Genomic DNA, 22,276 nt, shown 5'->3' with positions numbered 1-22,276 from the left:
GCGCTGAAAGTGGCAATTGCACGTAGCACATACGTGGATCTGCTTATATCTACAGAGACAGAATGAAGTGAACGCGTGTCCGAATTACATATCTTCGACTCAACTCAATTTATAATTAAGTATGTGGAAGGAAGGATATGCAACATTAAGATTAATTATGCAATTTCGTAAAAGAATTTATATATATTTTTTCGTTAATTAAAAAACAGAAGAAAAGGAATGTCAATCGGGCAAAAAATACCAAGATTATTATTAAAATTATTCTCTTGAAAATAGAGAAATATTTTAAAATATTTAACCAAGCGTTTATTACGTTAATATTATCTGTATATTTTTAAAAAGAATAATCAATATCGAGAAATATCGATTCAAGCATACTCAATTTATCTGTAACGAATCGCAATACTAATTATGAAACTCTGGCAACTGCATTTTATATACGAATAAAAATTTCAAGCAATTGAAGATATTGAATCAGAATAAACCTACCACAAATAATTCAAAGTCTATATAATTGAACATATTATTGAAATCATTTTGACAAAACAGTTAAGCTTTACGATAAAATCAATAAATAGAAGATCTCTCATTCCGCCGATTCGTATTCGCTTTCATGCCGCAACAACTTACTTTAACAAAATATCCAATAATGTTATACATTATAATAAATTGAAATTATGTAATGAACTTTGAGGATTTATTACTAATTTTCAATGACATTTAAGAAGTATAAATGCATATAGCAATTATTACTACGTGTATTCGGGTTAATCACCACACTTCAACGGCTTAACAACAGCACGGACGCCAGACCGATCAACAAAGTAAGCAGCTCCGGTCGCACCTAATACTTGGACAAGCGGTGATCGCTCCCTACGAATCAATGCGATGAACACACACACACACACACTCATGCCTGTACACGCGTCACGCGCAACAAAACCAATTCAAAGCGCCCATTGGCCAGTCAACACTCAGCACTACGAGCTACGGTTCTCATCTAAGCCGACAGAGAGACTATCGCCAGCTTAATCGGTAACGCAGAATAGTTAAGCCTCCTCCTCCTCTTGTATAAAAGACCCGGAAGTGCATATGCGTACACATATACGTACTTGTATGCACGCCTTCGTATGCATAAAAACAGACATTATATATATAACGCGCGTGTCTGTGTTTTGTATATATTTGTGTGCATTTGTGTGTGTGTGTGTGTGTGTGTGTGTGCGTGTGTGTGTGTGCGTGTGTTTGTGTGGATTTGTGTGTTCTTTTGTACGTGCGTACGTCTTTATAACTATGCCCAAAAAATTTTTTACAAACGGCTTTTACAGATTTATTATCGCTAATTCTTTTTATACGTTGGAAATATATTAAGCTGCTGTTTTATTAGCGTATCCAATGATTTTTAACAAATTTAATAATGTTTCTACGTGCCTGTGGTATGAAAATTGTTTAACTTACGATTTTCAATACATCTTATGTATGCTATTCAGGATAATATAAATTCAGATGTACTCACCTGAAACAAAATGAAAGGTATATTAGTATACGAGATAATTATACATATTCATAATTATACACATTCTACACATAAATATGTGTATACATTATTTAAGTGTTTTCAGTATTTTAATTTTATTTACGGTTTCTATTTTTAAGAAATCTCAGGATAAATGTGATCCATTAAATAAAGAATGAAATGATATTATATTTCATTTATTATTTATTATTATTCGTACATTTCATAATTATACTTAAATTATATGGCAGAGTTCACAGTAAAAAATTCCAAGAATCATAAAACAAAACTTTATTCCAGTTTATTAATACAAAGAACTTCTAGTGTTTTTAAAATTATGATGCTCATCTTAATATCATTTTTGTACACTGAAAAAATGGATAATAGGTAGCTAGGTACGAAATAGTTATAGAAATAAAATTTACATGCATTTTACTTGAATAACAATGGAGCTTAAGAAATACAGATCAATCTATTGTAACAAAAATATTGCTTTTATTTTAAATAAAAGACATTTATTTACGAAAGTAAATTGATTGAAAGGCACTATAAAATGATTATCAAATAGATGGTAAATTTTTATATAATAATAAATAAAAAGCAAAAACAAAAAAAGAAATCAAAATGGATTGACATGGAAAATAATCGTTGATTGGAATTAAAAATATAAAAGTGTGATGAATATCAAAATTACCGGAATGAAACTGTATTGTTTGTAAAATTTTAAATGGAACATTAAAAATTGTACAATTAATTTACATTTACTTAATAGAATATAATAGACTATCAAATAAAAGCTTATTAATATTTGAAATATTTATAATTAATTTAATTAAAAGAAAAATTATAAATATTTGATAATTTCTTCAATATTCTGCAATTAAATTCCAACATGTATTCATAAATATATAATTTTAAAATTGGTTACATTAAATATTACTGTAATGTTTTCTCTATTATAATGAAAACGTATATTAAATTGATAAGTGCATAGTAATGAAATAAAAATTTCGAGGATGTACTCGCTATTAGTATAGTTGCACATATATTAAATAATATTTTATAAATAATTTTAAATAAAAATGCGAAGAAAATTTGTAGCTTAACTCGAGATAGAAAAATAAAAGAATTATTTTTAAAAAATTCTTATGTATTAATGAAAAGGCTATTCAGTGCAAAAATATGCGATGTTTTAATAAGGTATAATGAAGATAGAAAGCTATTAAAGTACCATTTCATAACGTTTAATCAGAATGGCTTAAAGCATGATTTCATTACAGCTTTATTAGGTAGTTGATAAAGATTCAAGTAAAATAAGTTATTAAGCTTAAAGAAAGAGAAAGTATATGCTTAGCGGCAATACTTTTTATACTTTTTAAGCACTACAAATTCATTTTCAATTTCTAATAATAATTACAAATTACAGGTTTTTACAATAGAACCTTTTTATAATGAGATATATTAATGATTTGTTAAAATAAGTTACATAATTTATTCCTTTATTATATTTTATTTACTTGAGCGTATATATATATATATATATTTATGTGTATGATTACAAATTCATATTTTTTTTTTTTTTTTTTTTTTTTTTTTTTTTTGTTTCGTAAATGTACAACTCTATAAAATAAGTAACTTTGACAAGTAAGAAGTAGCTAATCAATAAGTTTGAAAATTTTTCTTAATAATACTTGTAATGAAATTATGTTTAATCACGATTTCTGGCTTATGAGCGAGTCGCAGAGCCCATAGCGCTCTTCTCTCCTTCTTCATCGTTTTTCTGCTATTTAAGCCCCAAAATGCACTACTCAAGACCCGCTTCGTCGTAGCTGCAAGCTATTTCTACAATGAACTAACTGTCGAATAATACCAATAAATAAACAGAAGGATTTATTGCCGTAGTACACTGTCAAGCTTCACGGGGCCCATGATCTTCCCAGCCCTATCAGCTTCTTCATCTCCGTGTTTCATGACGTAATAGCAATACGGTGTCTCCCGCGTATAGCGTCGAGGCTCACACTGTTGTTGCATAGTAACTGCCTACTTACAAACTAGCTTACAAACACATGTGCACTCGCGTAGATGTCAACCGTCATCATGTCGATTACCGTGCTCCGTCACATGAAACATCCCGTGCGAATAGCTGCCGTTTTATCACTATTCTCTTCACCCTCTGGCTAAAAATTTAATCAAAATCAATAAAACTTTTCTTGACCTATTATTATTCGTTTATTAAGGTGTTTCAATGTAATGTACGTTTATTAAATGGAGTCCCGTGCTTTGATATGCAGACTTTTCAAGCACGATATATCACAGATATCTTACTATTATATCTATGATCGGGCATTCCAAGATGCACATTGGGATCGGATTTGTGAATTTATAAGCGGGATAAGCTCGCATCTATTATAAATTGTGTTGAAGAGTCGGAGTCCAATGGGCACCGAGGCTAGTCCTTCGTCGAGAATCCCGATGGTCCGGTTCCGTGATGTTAACGGACTGCTCACCTTGGAGCAGATATTCGAGTAATGTTTGGCCTCTACATTGCTGCCTTCCGACGGCTCAGATTTATTTAATTGCTGTTTGACTGACTTAATTATTACGGCAGTTCTTTAAACAATTGCAGCTAATTTTACAGCACGTTTTTCTTATATTTTAGTTAATGATTCGTGAAGTGGGATTTCGATGAGCGCCATTGTTCGTTATAGCATTTGCTCAAACTTATCAACATCTCGAGTCTTTGGTGATTTTACAAAATTCATTACTATGTACCTGTTAATCACCGTAATGTGAATTCTAGTGACAAATTCGAGACAAATGGTTAGATTAACATTTTCTGCTTTTGTTTTTCTAGAAGTTTTTAGTTCATCCACAGGTCACTTTCGCCTCTCCTACCGAGAAATAACACAACATTATTTAATTTTTCTTTTCCCATTGTTTATTAAGTACAATGATCTTGTTGCTTACACATCTTCAAAACTAAGTTAATTAAGCCTGGCATTTCAATTTTTACTTTATTTTAGGATGCAGTAGTCAGAAAAATGTTCGTGCTGATTGCTCGAACGAAACTGATCAATACAATGAGCATTCTTCATGACTTTACTTTTTCCCCTTTCCCGCTTTTATGCTAATTTTTCTTTGTGAAAATTCTCTCTGCTCTGGTATTCCTATGATTTTACGCGAGTGCCTTTTTTTTCAACTAAAGCACCCATTAGCTCCACTCGATGCGTATTTTTTAGGTTGTATAAGTTGAAAGAGGCACGGTAAAGTTGTGTAGCTATATTGATCGATCGAGAGCTTGTTCAGGAAAATCTGTTAACGACAGGCCCGTTTTAACCGAAATAAAGAGAATAGATACTTGCACATCGAACAAGAGGTGGAAGACTACAATAAAGAGGTTGACCTTTTCGGCCATTTCGAGTGAGATCTGGCTTCGTTCCAGCAAGTTGCATTACTGCAAAGCCATTTGACCTCTCCAGGACTTTCCGAGTTACATAGTTATTTTGCAGTTCAAGGCTCAGCCGAAAGGGACCCGTACACGGCGCACACCGAACTTTACAGGACCAAAGTTCCATCTGAGGGGTTCCACAATGCAGCCTCTCTTTAAAGATCAGACCTTAGACGATCAATATCTTGAGATTCAAATCTGAATGAATTTTGTTGCGCGAAAAAGCGTCGTGATTTCGATACGCTTATAGTTCAAATTATAAAAGATTTGAATAAGCGATTTAAAAAATACAGGAATATTCTTATTTGAGATGAATGCTCGAATGAATTGTTCTAGAGTCATCTCGGGTATGTTTATAATTTAAGGATTGTTTAAAAATTATTAATATTTTCGTTTTGTCTAATTGTGAATAAAAAATTATACGAAGATTAATATTCATAATTTTTTTTCTATTAATTTAGTGTGATGTGGAATGTAAGTTGAAACAAAAATTAATGTATTAAAATATTTTAAGCGAAAGAATATACAAAATATACAAAATAGCTTTACTATTTTGAACATCTTATATTTATGGTGTTACATTTTTACAAATAATAGTTAACAGTGGCTTATTGATTTGTTGATAGCATAGTTCAGTTCTATGAACCAATGTTTACGAATATACGGATGTATCACGATTCTAATGATTAAATTCTAAGTAATTGTATTATCATTAAAAAATATGAATGATAGATCATTCATATTTCATCTTTTATTTCGTATATACCTTTCTCGTGATCATACCATATGGAATAAAATTATCTCACAAATAAACACAACTTTCGGTGTATGAACGAGTTTCAGGAATTATTACTCCCACGCCTACTTTTTAATATTTGTTGATTCGACATAGACAGCTTGTAATCGTCAAAAATTCCTTCCCCAAAAGTTTACTTAGTTATAAAGTCAATAGGATAGATATGCATAAATAAACATAAATTTTTAGTTTAATGATTCAGTCTATTGAGTTGTAGTTTACCTTACGTAAATAGTCTCTCATATCCATGATAGTGACATATTACATAAATAATCTTATCATCGCCATTTCTATATATAAATTAGATTAACAGCTCAATTTTTCAAATCCGAAGAAAATTTTATTGGAACTACGTGATTACTCAAAAGATCGAAATAGTGCATCAAAATCAGTTACCAAGAACTGGATGGCGGCATATTGTACGAAGTTCTACATTTCTTCGACAACTATAGGTTCAAGTTTGTTCGTTCTTCCTACGTAATTGGTTATGTTAAAACGCCGAGAGATTACCTTTCTGGTGGTTTATGAGTCTGTGGCAGCCTTACGTGGCAATAGCTCTACATGTATGTATGCTATCCATTTTCACACACACACACATATATATATATATATATATATATATATATATATATATATATTTATTTATATATATGTATACGTTTGTAGAGTCGCTAGCTGCCATGTAGGCATCATCCATCATCATACGAAACGCAGCATATGTATTGCTGTTATATAAACCCCATATGAACATTGTTAAACACGTGGATAAATCATATTTTGTGTAATAATGGAATTATTTTTGGAAAATTCTATAAAGTTCTTTAGTAAAAAATATATACAGTGCTTCTTTGTGAACCGCGTAAGAAATATTCCGAGTAATATATAGAAGAAACAAAATTTCATTTAAATTATAGTAATAAATGTAAGTGGCTAATTATATTTTGCAATAATTTTATATAACTCATGTGAAAACTTATGCAACAATAAAACTGTCTCTAAAATATAGATTTACTAAAATATTTTTGTATACTGACATATTCATGTGTAAATATAAGAAAAATAAGGAAAAATGTGCAAATTTTCTATGAATAGTTAGAATTGTGTACATTTTTGTAAAAGGATGCATACAAATTGCAGAAAAAATTAAAACAAATATTATAAAAATGTAAAACGAATCTATATTTATTTTTATGTTCTTAGAATTATTTTGGATGAATATAATTTAAATGTAAAAGTATAATATTGAATAATAAATTATTTTAATAACATGCGTTATGTAATTCTAAAGATATCTAATTTGCACATAGTACTAGTATGTAAAATGATAAATTTATTTGAAATATTCAAAATCATTGTTCTTCCTACAAATTATCAATATTTGAAACTACATGTAAAATAAATTTTATGCCATACTGCATCTTGTTATTGATAGTAGAAAAAATACTAATATTATTATTATTATTCTTATTATTATTGATATTAGTGGTAGTATTAAGAATCGAAATAATAATGTTTTTAAGAGATAACGTTGATAATTTTGAAAAAATTTTATACTTCTGATATTATTAAAAAATCATAACTATGCCGCAGTAAATAATTATAATTAAATAAAAAATATATAAATTTCAATTTCAAGTATCTTCTATTTTATAGAAATGAATCAAATATATAGAATAAGTAGAAGACACAAATCAGAAAAAATAAACGAATGAAAAAGGGAGCACCATGTTTAGAACTTCCTGACACGATAACGAATAGACACCCTTGGTCTTGCGTGATATGCAGAAGAAAGTTAAGTAGAACCACCATATTTCTCATGAAGTTACGTTGTCGTAAGTTTCATTAAAGGCTATGTTTTTGTGTTTCTATTCTTCCAAACGGTTTTTCTATTCGCGGTTCTTTTATCTCCAGACTGACGATTTAAACGAAATGTCTCATTAGTAAACGTGAATATATGAAAATACATGTATATATATATATATATATATATATATATATATATATATAGAGAGAGAGAGAGAGAGAGAGAGAGAGAGAGAAGAAACAGCTGAATATAGAAACAAAATAAAACACAGAATACAATATAGTAAGAAAACTAAAATGTGTGAACCTACTTTAAAAAAAAATAGTAAACGTAGATATAGTAGTAAATGTATCTAGATGTAACAGAACAAAAAAGTTTATGTGACTATGTGAATATTAAATCAAATTTGCTATTTATGACGCTTATTAAACTATCTACTTTATCTGCATTTTGTTTCAATAGTAAAACTTCGACGTAAAACTTTCACAAATAAAAGTAGCATGAAAATATTGAATATAAAGTTTCAATTTCTTTTGCAGATGCTTAGCTAGATTTTATACAATTAATCTATACATAATTATGTATTATATTAATCATTTAAGTTCATAATCATTAATCATCGGCAGGAAACGATAATATCAATTGTAAATTGAAATAAAAAATTTTAATAAAAATGAAATACGTCTAATTAAATCTTACTTAATAAAGAAATTAAAAATAACAAAATAATCAACTATAATTTAAATTCAATAGATAAATATTGAAAGTTGAAAATATGAAATAATAAAATAAATATTTATAATATATATATATATGTATTTATTTATTTTATCAGAAAGGTGTAAATTTAATGAATAAATTGTATATTTATTATAAGAAAATATAATATTTCCGACGATAATATTAATAATAAATATAGTGTATGAAGCGCAAATTTTTTGACATAAAATTTTCTAATTGTATGTGAAACAATTGTGCATGCTACGAATAAAAGAGATTCCTATATATTCACATATATTCTATTTAAAGTATAAGGATTAAATTTAATTTCGTAATTATGAATATTTTAAAATATATTACTTACGATCGTATTAATTTAGTAATGCTATACTTTCATAAAAAAAACGTATGTATTTATTATAAATAAATATTTACTATTATTAAAATTCTTTAAAATTAATATTTATTTGAAATAAAAATTAGAACGAAAATCTACATATTAAATAGATATTAAATTGAAAATATTATTATAAATATATGTATAAATTTAAATAAAGTAAATTTTGAAATATTTTTTATGTAACCTGCATTTATTTAATGAAAAACTAATTTCTTAATTTTATATAAGATTTGTGGCTAATAAAATTTCATATAATCTTTTTATGTATTAAAGTTTTTTTTACGTATTAATTCAATAATTTACTAAAATAATAATAATATTTTTAATAATACTGATGCTTATATATTTATTATAATAATATTTTAAAATACTATTAAATCATTAGGAAATTTTATAAAGTTGAAAAAAATTAATACAACAGCAGGAAACAAGAAAAAGAGTAAAATGAGAATGGAGAAGCAACTCGTTCGTTTTGTAGTTAACTGGTAAGATCTCATTTCCCTCGGGACTGACGAATTTTCATTCATAACGAGGTTTTGCATACAAGAATAACGTAATAGGCTAGATTAATAATTAGGACTCCAGAAAACCTGATAATTAAGCGGTTGTATGTACGTAACAAGCTTGAAAGTAAAAGAAAGAGAATAGTCATAGAGAGAGAGAGAGAGAGAGAGAGAGAAGAGCAATGGGAAATAGGTATATAAGATGAAGATGGAAATGTAAGAAAATTGCGTAGCTAGGTAAACGTAATACATTAATCCTCGCGCGAAATGCATTAAGCCAAAATGAATGTAACTGGTACGTACGAATGAAATGAGGAATGAGTAAATGAAAGAGAAACATGAATAAATAAAGGTGACTTAAAATAAAAGAGAGAGAAAATAGTAGAGAGTAAGATACACTAAGAAATGAGAAAAAGAGTAAGAACGTAAAACAATAGTTAAAAGAATTGTAAAAGAAAAGACATGCACAAATTTAAAAAAGTAATTTAGTTCTCTTATACTGAAATTTCGTTTCTGGAAGCATGTGAATTTTTTGCAATCGCTATAAAAATATTATTTCTGTCTTAAAAACATTTTCAAAATCCAAATTGCATACTTTATATTTTCCTTTGATAGAATTTTTTATTCTTGTGTTTACTACTTATGGCTATTATTTTAAAGAAAACCTAAATAATAAAAGTTGATAGTATTTTCACAAAATCTATAAAATTTCTTAAAAAAGAAAAAATAATGTTAAGAAATATTTATAAGAACAAACAATATCCTATTCGACGTGAGTTAATAGTCACCAAAGTGCTTTCAGTCATAATAACTTAGAATAAAATCATTAAATTACTTTCAAATACTTTATTTTTTTTAAGTTATAAATTTTTTTATAAATGCAATTGTAAAAATGATTAAATATTCAATTAGAAAGAAAAATATATCCACAGAATTTCGAATTTTATGATTTCAATTTAATGGAAAATCATATTAAATTGTACAACAAATATTTCATATATAAAATACAGAATTAATAATAAATTATAATTTATATGTTAATATTTTCTATAATTATATAATGTTATTCAAAGTATATAAAATCCATTATTATATTAAAGTTATTCAAGTAAATATTTGTGTTAAGTTAAATTAGTTTTTATATTATTGACAATTCTTTATATTTTTTGAATTTATATGATTTTATTTTAATCTCTAATATTTATTAATGATGACGAATTTGGTTTTACATAATTTTAATATAAAATTATTAATTTAATTTCCTAATTACTATATTTATTTATTATCTAACCATAGATTTTTTAAGTGTTATTCAATAGAAAATTATAAGAGAATATTTGGAAATTTAAATATTTCTTAAAATTTCATTATTACATTGATTACAACGTTGTGCTAAATTATATTCTTTCTACATTATGATTTTTACACTAATATAGCTATTTAAATGCAATAGAGGTCTGTGTAAAATTAATAAAAGATATATTGAAAAACTTAGGTACCTACAAATATTACATATGCCGTCACCCATTGACTTTCTTATGTACACCTTTAAACGGATGCGAGTAGCCTATTGTATTGTATCAATTATTAAAACTACAAAGAATAAAAGAAAAAAATACATGACGAGTTGTAACTGATATATATATATATATATATATATCGTCAAATGCAAAATATTCAATATCTCTGCAAATTGATGCACAGCCTTAATAAAAAAAAAAGATTAAATTCAAAACGTTGTGCAATTCTATGTACAATTCGTTTCTTTATTTTACTTGAAAATGATAGAACAATAGATTTTTCCATTCGAAATGTATTATTGAATATTTAATTTTATTTAACATTCAATTACATAGTTATTTCTTGCTAAAAATTAAGAAAATACGTTAATACATTTTTTTTATTATTAAATTATGTAAATTCTGTTAAGCCATTAAATATTTATTTTTCTATACAAAGTAAAATTTAAAAGATACTGGGAAGATTTATTTTAACTAGATTTGTAAGATTTAAATATTTTACTTACTCTAGTATTAATATTATTTTGATTGAGGTATATTGAAGAATATAAAAAGGAGTAGCCAAGGTAATTCGATAGCCCAATCAATTTATCTATAGTTAAAACGCAACTAAAAATGAACCCCAAGAAATTAACGAGTTATTGTTCTGGTAGTAAAACCGATAAGTCTTTTCGAACGAGTTTTAATTAAGATAACAGTAATCCTTTGATAACAATTTATATGAGGCAATCTATTATCGTACAAAAGCGCATAAATATAAGAGAATAAAATTAATTAGATTTATTGCAAAAAAAATAGTTTAATTTTATTTGTAATTTCTCGACTATAGTTATATTACTATACATTCGACTGAACTCGATTACCAAATAAATATTGATTTTTTAATTCATTTATATAAATATATATCTAGTTTGTATATAATTTTCTTAAAATTTATTATATTTTTGATAATATTGAATTTAAAAATAAAAAATAAAAAAATAATAAATGTGATTGCATGAAATAATTGATTGAATAAACGATAAGATTTTTTAAATATGGTTTAGCCAATGTATTCATCACCTATAATTATTTCAACATAAATTTTATATTAAATAAATAGAGAATTATTGTTAGGTAAAGTAATCGATATTTTCATTCGTCTGATGCAGATTATTTATGAGTTTAGTGCCATTGGTTTCCGTTTAGATTTGTATTTTAAACAAAATTCAATTTCTTCCTAGGGAAATTAAAGGAGAATTTCACGTCAATTAATTAAATGTCATAAATCCGACAACTATTAGAATTTATTAATTCGGTTAAGTGAAAAATAAAAATTATATGATATTAAAAAAAATAAATATTTATTTATTTTTATCAGTAAATTCTACCATATTATAGAAAATATTAGAATGCATATTTAATGTTTTAGGATAATAAATTCTATGAAAAGGCCAGAGATCTAATCTATTAAATATGTATCTTGATTACAGAGATTTACACTCTACCGTATTACTCACTAAGTATTATGTGACAGATAATATATACGTTTTCTCTCTTTACATCACTTATAAAGTATTAAGGTGCGCACTAATAACTTGAATGGAGTCTATGTGTTTCTATTTATTTTTATAAAATACAATGAAGTTTCATTGTTATTATTATTTTTTTGCAATATGAGAATATTCTAATATTTGTTACTTTCGAGTTTTAAATAAAATAATTTGAAATGAAATTGCAATTTTATTAATATAATTTGAATTTTTCGGCCGTAACGTCGGCAATGGATATTATTATAAATGTCGATTTGTCGAAACTCTCTAAAAATTATATATAACATGCTAATGCATAGAATAGTTTATTAAAAAAAAAAAATTTCATCACGTTGAAAACTTGTAAATGAAAATATTATTAAATAATAAAATATTATTCAATATTTTGCTATTAAGATTAAAAGTTATTTAGTCACTCAAGTATTTTCTTATATACATAATACATTATACAATGAATCGAGCAATTTTAGTATATGTTGTAAATTATTTCATACGGATTCTTGAACAAATATTTCAATTTATAATAATAATATAGTTAATTATCTAAATAAAAAGTGGCTACTGTTTAAGTTTTTTGCATCTATTTTGCTAATTTGTTAAATTTGTATATATCATATGTAATTTGTAAGATAATGCTTGGTACAAAAAATTGTGCAATATGATTGATTATGATACCCGATAATTACTGATTTTTTAAAAATATTATTTTTTAATAAAATAATATTCCTATCAAGCTTTGTGCATTATATGTAATTTTATTTTTATCGCATTCCAATGAATAAATAAGACGATTGATAAAAAATTGTCAATAAATTTTTCAAGAATTTAATAATCCTAGTGTCGATTATATAACATTCTTAAAAAATTTATATAGTTTAATTTTGTATAATATGTAATAAAATCATGCTGCCTTTAAGAAATAAACATAATGTGAAAAACACATTGAAATTAAAACATAGAGCTTAAAACATAGTAAATTACATTCCGCAATTACATTGCATAATGCAATAAAAGTTTAATGCTCAGAATAAGTATGAGGAGTGTAAGCAGTAATAGTAGCATCATTAGCAGCGACAGAAACTCTTATATTGGAATTCTTATCAATCACCAAGTTGTAGAAAGAGCATCGCTCAAGGTCAATTGAAATGTTCATAAAGCTTGACTGCAGCTCTTTTCGCATCCTACAAAGAATCAATTCCTATTTGAGAATCGATGGTTTCCTTTATTGTCCACCTCGTATGAGTACGATCGTGGTCACTCAAACTCCATCTATTCACAAAGTATAAAGTAGTAATGTGTCAGGAGAGGTGAGAAAAGTGGGAAGATTAAAACGGAAAAAGAATAATCAGATAGAATACAAGTCTGTCTATTATTCACTTGGTTACTCATAATCTAGAATTTGAATTGAAGTTAGCAGTTAGGTATCAGAAGTTTGAAAATTGAAGGTTCGTAGAACGTTCATATAAATACAAAACAGAGATTATTCCATTTTATTTGTGCACTCTAAATTTTTCTTATTACTTTTAATACATTTCATTATTTTCTTATGTTTGTAATTTTTGCAATTATTTTTTATTAAGAAATAAAGCATCGTGTTAAAAACTGAATAATTTGTTTATTATCTTATGTACTTAGTGCAATAAATAAGTAAGAAATTTGAAATTGACTTTAAAAGATAACGCGTTTTTCAATTTTACCGTAATGTCGGATAAATTTCTTTCTAAGAAATATGCTAGTCAAAAAGGACTGATTATGGTGTTAATTATACTTATTGAATTAGGTTTATAATAATTGATTCTTGCATCCTTAAAGAAATATATTTTTTAATAATTGCGAAAATTTAAGAACCTTATATTTAAATTAAATTTGCCATCGTTTCATTCCATTTGAATTTTTTTTTTTATGTAAAACATCGTTCACTATGATAATAATATTATTATACAATAATAACATTATATAATACTTTAAGTATATTATTTATAATTTAATATTTTAATATTCTATGGTAACCGTTTTTCATCATTGTAGTCAGCTTTAGATTATAAAAGTGTCTTTTGTGAAATATAAGCAGCTGACTGATAATAAAAGTGCTGGTTTTATTGACTCGTAAACTTCAAAATAGAATTTCATTTTGAAATTCAAGTACGTTCTTATTTTCGATACAGTTAAAAAATAATATTAGAAACGGAATTTTAAATATTCGTTCTCATTTAGAATAGTAGCTAAGGATCGTGAATACTTTATAAGTGAATTTACACAAGATATCGAGTACATTACATTTTTATAAAACCAATTAAAATTAACTTATGTATATAATTAATAGTTAATTTCTTAATAAAACATTGCATTCTGAAAGCTATAAGCTTAGAACTTTTTCTACGGGCTAAGCAGATGTGAGATTGATAAATTTCCGATATAATATTTAATAGTTAAGAAATTTGAATTCAGTATTTGATTCGGAACTCATATATTTTATTCTGTTTCTATAGTTATCTACGATGAAACACCTCCTTCAAGCACAATTTTAATAAACAATAATTGCAAAAATTCTAATTCATCATTTCTCCGATCGGAGGATTTCGATATCATCGCTTCGTAATGTCCATGCTATTATAATATATGTCTAACGTATAGAAAAAGAATTCCTGATTTTTAATTACACTGATAATGCGCTTGTTAAGCTTTAGCAACAAGATTATTTCAATGGCATGTAAGTTTATACGAGGATAAAAGCAGAGTACAAAAAACTTCGGGACTTACGAGGATTTTGTATGTGAATAGGTGATATTGGCCTGGTCGTTGCAGTACTGGTGACGGCGCGCGTGACGGATGTCGTCGTCATTGCCATCGTCATCGGGGAAGGCGGTGGTGGAGGAACCTTCGCGTGTAGCGCAGCCAAGCAAGAGTTGGCTACGTCGTAGACGAGGTAGGCACCGTAATACCTTCCTGCGCTGCCCATTTTCAATTTATGCCTGCTAGGCAATGCGCTCATCTTCCCTCCTTTTGACGCCCGCGAATGCCGGGAGGATCTTCTCGCGCCTGCGCGCAACAACTATGACTAAAGTTAGGCTCTTTCCTGTTGCTTTCGACTATTTACGTAGTTAGGCTGATTGATTTTAGGAGGACTAATAAGCCTTTTAAGCTTTTAGTATCATTTTGCGAGGTAGCGCTCCGGTTTCGATATCACATCACTTTTTCGTATAATTTTTCTATATTGGTTATGAGCAAATCTTATACAGATCATGTTTACATGCTTATTTGGGTGATATGCAGTATAATTGTTAAATTATTTCATAAGTTCTAAAAGCCAGCTAGAACTCGAATATTTTATTTGTTGTTATTTCTTTACAACTATGCAATTAACTTGAAATAAATTCAATTCAATTGGCTGTCCAATTATTCTGTCCAGTCATTAGATTTCATTAGATAAGGAACACTATTAGTTAGAATAGTTTGTTTAAGTTAGAGTTGTCACAATATTATGCATAAAATTTTTTAATAAAATACTGTTTAATAAAATTTTGGTCGCTCACTGTATATATGGCAAGCAAATCAAATTTTTCCATTATTTTATTTTAAACAGTATTTTGTATGAAATTCTTTACAAAAAATTATACGCACTTAAACTTAGTGTTTGTGTATATTTTTTTACAATAACGAAAAATAGTTCTGATAAAATCTCAATGTTCACATTCAATCATATTTGTTTACAAATGAAATTTTATTTGAACTATAAAATAGAACAACGAATACATTATTTGTTGGACAAATTTATGAGTTGTTTATAAGTTTCCGAGAAGTTATAATAATGTTTGAAGCAATGTATTCTCGAAAAATTAAAAAAAATTGTATTACTGTATTATAAAAATAACGAGGAATGTGAATAAATTTAATCAATTTCAATATTTACATACGAATTTTTATTTCATTACATAAGACTCTTTCGCTTTCATAGCTGATTCTAACGAGAATATATAACGAGATATGAGTTTAAGAATTTTCACTCATTCATTATAATTCGTTGTAACGTATTTCGCGAGAATTACAGAATCGAATATAGAAAAGCTTAGTAGTATCGTAGAAGATAAATATTCATTTTCTACAACAAACTAGAAAAATCCGCATATCATCCGAATTACTGTATATTTCGTCGACGCACATTATGAAAATGGTCCAAGCTGAGCAATGCTTTTCTTCGAGCTCTTACCATTTGAAAAACAGCCGCACACTCACTTTTCACTTTTTTCTTCGCGATCTGCTCCGCAACTCGGTGCGAACCGTCCGGCGACTCATCGCGCGTCCAACTGATCGTCGCTCTCGCTTGCCCCGCCGACGTTTCGTGCTCCTTTTCCCTCGTTTCTTTTTTACTTTTCGCGACGATATAGGCATGGTTCGGGAGGAAACTCGGTCGTCCCGAGAACCGGAAGTCTGGGCCGGAAATGTCACGAGCGAACGGGCGCCGCTACCACTGCTGTTGCTGCCACAGATAAATGCGAGTGCGCTCGACTGTGTGACGAGCGATATTGAGCTTGGCGATTGCGCTTGCGACGATTATGTTTGTCGAAGACAGTTACTCTTGTGGCTCGACTGATTAGTAATTTTAGGGTTGACTGTACCGATAATAAGAAGCGTAATGGTTTGCAGAACAATTGTTCTTACATTGCTACATTATCGGACGGTTATGAGTATAGGAGATTTTTTAATAAATATCATCGCTACTCTACAATTTATTAGCTGCATACATAGTAGAATAAATTTTCAAAATAATAGTATGGATCGTTATTTATTGAATAATAAGAATTAATTATGAATGATTATTAATTAATTTTATTTTATACTTTTTTCTCTCTCGAAATTACATTCATCATCAAATGTTTATTATGACACTTTCATTGAAAGTATAATTTCACAAGATAAGGAAATAAATAGATTGTTGAAATGTGCATTAAGTGTGCAGAAATAGAATTTTTTAGTATAGGAACTTGTATTTCCTTTGGTATAATAAAAGTTAATTTTTGCAATTATTCTGTACGAAAGATTAAAGTATAAACTTTTTAATTTCAAGTATAATATTTTCATAAAAAATTCCTGCCATATAGATTATGCATATTTATTATTATTATTATTGTTGTAGTTATTATTATTTATTTATTTATTTATTATTATTATTATTATTATTATTATTATTATTATTACTGTTATTATAATATATATATATATATATATATATATATATATATATATAAATAAGTTTTATGGAATTTCATATGTAAATATAAATTCTTGTAATTATTAAAGAATGACAAATGAAGATGTTTTATCATAATTTTTATTTTAAAACAATGTTACTTTAAGTTGAGTTTTATTTACAGGCAAACTAATTCGTGTGAGTGAAGACACATATGCACAAGCGCGCGCGCGCGCGCGCACACACACACACACACACACATATTTCTATCGTTAAACTTATTAACGTAAATTTACTTCTTTCTGAAAAATAAAGTACAACAAATTTTATTTGTCATTAAAAGTCACCTCTCTATAAGCTTTCATAACATTGGGACTACATATATTATTTCGATTTTGTAATGCCACTATTAAATTTATAGATATAAAATTTTTAAATGTACAAAGTTTTTTATGACTTATACGCTTTTTTTAAATATATTCGTGATGTAAAGGTATAATTGAACTTTAAAATAGTATCCATATCGATAATAGCATTAAATTTTGTAATTTTAATAGATTGGAATTATAGCTTGATTAAATGGAAGTTATTATTAAATAAGTTATTTTGTATAATAAAATTAAGCTAATGGTAATGACCAATGGAATAAATAACCGTTTTCTTTTACATTGAAAATAATGTTAATATATTCTATGAAATAAAATTTAAAAAAGTGTCTATTTTAACCTTCTCTTTATTTAAATTTATTTCTTATCAACATATAGCGCATTCGAGTTATTAAAAATACAGTCGTCCTCAATAAGCGACATCTCTTTAAACTGCGAATGCGTGTCCAACGAGCGCATGTGAGTGTGCGAAAGCGTTGAATTAGAGTGGCAGGCGATAAAGCGACGAAATCGAAAATCGCTTTACACATTATGTTCTATTCTCTCTGTGTTGTTGAAGGTCTGCCCGACGCTCACACATACGTTAATACACACCTTTTTTACGCCTTGCGGCGGTGTAATCGCAATTGTGAGCCGCGATGCATGGTGTTTCGAAAGGACATCAATGTTTCTTTTGATGTGTGTACATAATACACCTGCACGAATAGACTTTTCTACACGTTTGCATGAATATATGTGTAATGTATACTTATATGTATAGAGCAATCTTGTATGCCGAATCACTGTGTGAATGTTGTTTGATTTTGCATTGAGTGGTACATTATAACAAAGATTGATTAAGTTAATTTAAATGTGAAACCGTAATATTGAATATTGAATAATTTAATTTAATGCGAATTAATCTGTAGTTAAAACATTTAATTTGAAAAAGCCTGAAAAATATTTTTTTATTCACATTTATACATATCTAGAAGTTTATTTTACAAATGCATCACTATTCACACCACACCATGGACAAGCGTATACATGCATATACCGTGAAAGCCTACACGTAGTATGAAAACTCTTTTATTTAATTAAATTGGTTGTAAAAGTCTGATTTTCACGGAATTATATTATTAAACATTTATATATTAGAGATATTGTAAAAAAAAAACAGTAACAATAATAATAATTGTAAAAATAGAAGTGAAATGGCATTGATTATAAAATTGAATGAATCGTTTAATATAAAATTTCAATCTGAAAAGATTTCTGGTACAATGTATTAAAAATTTTCACTTGTAACTAAAAAAAAAACCCCGTCTTTACAATAAAATTACAAAATAATATGACTGCAGTTCGTGTCACTGGTGTACTTTTTACAAAACTTTTTTAAATAACAATATAGTGTAAGTAATTTTGTTTTATAATTTATTTTTATTTCATGTTATATTTTATACTTGTAATATTTTTTTCATTGTTTTATATTAATTATTCTTCGAGAAACGGTAAATATCTACTTAAAAAGAAGTACTCTAATACAATTATTTTGAAACGTAACTTATTATGTAATAATAAGAATAAAGCATAGATGGGGTATTTTATTTTAATAACAATTAATAATTTATTTTATTGTTTTAATGAAAAATATATGCTGTCCAAGTTAAAAATTAAAATCTTCTATTCACTAGTGAATTAAATAATTGTTTAATACTTTTTCAAATTTTTATTATAATAGTAGACTTAGTACAAAATATTTCTAAATATTGCTAAAATATTAATATTATTAATATATATTTTATAGAAATATCAGTTTTTTTTTCGTTTAAAATAGTATTCACATACACAATCTTATATTCTGTAAATAGAAATGGAACATCCAATATCAATAAGCATTATATAATTCAGTGTTGTGAAATTATAAATTTTCGAATGCAGACATTCAATTTCAAGCTTGTAATACTTCATTATTTATCTTAACTTTAAAATATAATCGTTCAATAAAGTATAATTACATCGTACAAATGCTTATAAAAAAAAGTAACAGAAAACTAAGTTCGTATGTGATAACAAGCTTACGTATTTCAGTATAGTATAGCCTAAATAGATAAGTTTACTGTTGAATTATTGAATTTTTACTTCTTTAAGTTCACTTAAAAAACAAGTATAAAAATTTTGAAAATAATTTAAATTTACATTGAGTTCATAAATAATTAATTTAATTGTAGTTTTTTATTTAATACAAACTCAAGTTTCTATTATGTTTTTCAATATACATTATAATGCTATTATGTTAAAAAAAATTGGTTCCAGCTATTGCACATATAATTAAATAGATTTATGATGAGAAAAATCATCATTCATTTGTTTATTAAATTTTACATGTAACGATATACAATTTCAATATAGCATTTTGTTGTTATTGTATATTGAGTTCTTCTGACGTATAGAAAATTTATTTAAGAATGAATAATTAGATAATAATTATCACTTATTAATATAGCTTATCAATTTATATGATTCTCCATTCTTCTTAAAATTAAAACTAAAATCTTCTAGTACAACTTAAAAGTACAAAAAAACTATTCTTACCCATAGCTTTAAAAGTTTACGCTTTAAATTTGTAATGTTTTATCAGGAATGTAAAAAATAACTTTACACAAATAATATTTGTAAAATTCTTTATAAAATATTTATAAAATTTGGATAAAATAAAAATATATAATAATTATTTTCAAAAAATCTAATCTAGCACAATTGATCATTTTAATCATTTTAATAACTAACGATTTTAATAGCAGTCAAATAATAGATAAAATTTTGTTGTTCTAGTAAGCATAAATAAATATGGAAATAAAAAATTTGGAAAGCAAGTATCGGTTTAAATCACAACACGATTAAGATTTACATTTTATTTTCCCGAAGAGTGACAATGATTAATCGTTTTGAAGTTAGATTTACGAATTGTATTGAATAGATAGAATTAACCTTATTCAAAGCTGCATATGCATATATGTAAATATGAGATTCAAAGATCTAAATAAAAGGACTTTGAATATGCGAAGAAGAATAAATTGATTTGTTATGTTTTATTATCAGTTCATCGTTTATTCGTTGTTCGATGCATGTGCGGTTCCAACAAAGCTTACAAGTTTTTTTACGTATTTAATGTATGACTTCAAGTAAAATTTATCATTATTTTTAATTTGGTAAGCGTAGATACGTTGAATATAATATATTTTTAATTAAAGAACGCACTACATAAGCAAGTTTATTTAATATTAATAAACAAATGTACATCATATGATTACTTTTTGAAATACTGTGCATAATTTATACGTATTAACGTTTTATTTTATGCCATTGGCATGAATTATTAATAATTCAAATTAATATAATTCAATATACATACAATATTCAAAAATGTATAATATAATTTATATTATGATAATATTGTAAAAACAACGTAGGCATTTTATGATAAATTTTAAAATTAAAATAATATATTCATACGTGATATCCTTGAGTATAAAACACATATATAGAGTATATATAATCGATATTTGAATAGTGTTGAAACATTTGATCAATACGTTACCTTCGATAGAATTTTCGCAACCGATAACAATTAAACTGCGCAACAATTATGATGCTTTTCTGCCACCAATTTCCTATCACTCTAACGATTTCCGCAATAGTGGTGAATTTAAATCCGCCAATATTTTCTAAAAGATTAATATTGACCGTCGTGAAGAGTTTAACAAATATTTAATTAAATGTTCCTTATACGTTCAATATATTTTTCCTTCAAATTCCTATTATAATAGTAAATTTTATAAAATTATAATTAAACCTTACCATCCAATTAATTATTACCATTACTCAAAAGCCTTATTATTTAATGTTTCTTTAGAATTATTCATTTAGATTTTATGTAATGTAATTAATTGGAAGAAAAATATTTAATTTAGTTTTGGATTGTTTTAATAAATATCGTATTAAAATTTTTTTTATAATTTACTGCATTTCAAAGAAGAGTTTACGATACTTCATGAAGACTTTTTAAATATCATCTACACTTTTGTTTTAGCTTTTCAGTGTAATATAATAATAAAATTTCATCGATAGTAGTTCGTGAATTGAAAAATATTATAAAACAATTTATTGTATTGAAAGAAATATAACAATTTTACATTATTCATTAAATACCATAATTGATAGACGAATACATAATTGCATAATACATAATTTCATCGAATGTCGTTCTTACTTTTTGCATAAGCGCCAATTTCTAAATCGAAGGGCTTTAGTACCCGCAAAAGCGAAAAAAATTTTGACAAATCACAAACGTGTTTCTTACGAAAATGAGCAAGAAAATCTCACAATTTCTCTAACTTCAAGATAAAAAGCACGACAAGGTGGCGATGAGAGACAAACGACAAACATTTTTCTTTAAACTCGTTACGAAAGCATAGGAGGAC

The 22,276-nt window shown here is 26.6% G+C and overlaps 1 protein-coding gene across 4 annotated transcripts in view; it reads right to left on the bottom strand.

Annotated features, from left to right (window-relative positions):
- The window catches only part of LOC105367890 (nucleolysin TIAR), a 244,346-nt gene that overhangs the window by 198,483 nt on the left and 23,587 nt on the right, over nucleotides 1-22,276 (bottom strand). For 2 of the 4 annotated variants that reach the window (XM_011506735.1, XM_011506733.1), the window contains exon 1: nucleotides 15,000-15,544. The exons of 1 other annotated variant lie outside the window; for it this stretch is intronic. In XM_011506735.1, the coding sequence (XP_011505037.1) occupies nucleotides 15,000-15,231 (232 nt within the window). In that variant the 5' untranslated portion in view covers nucleotides 15,232-15,544. Of the gene's footprint in view, nucleotides 1-14,999; nucleotides 15,545-16,446; nucleotides 16,760-22,276 lie in introns of those variants that run through there. One more of the 4 variants, XM_011506734.1, reaches the window with a different exon arrangement.

The sequence above is a fragment of the Ceratosolen solmsi genome, unplaced genomic scaffold (assembly GCF_000503995.2).
Source record: "Ceratosolen solmsi marchali unplaced genomic scaffold, CerSol_1.0 scaffold6, whole genome shotgun sequence".
Classification (NCBI taxonomy): Eukaryota; Metazoa; Arthropoda; class Insecta; order Hymenoptera; family Agaonidae; genus Ceratosolen; species Ceratosolen solmsi.
This window is presented reverse-complemented; position numbering and strand designations above follow the sequence as displayed.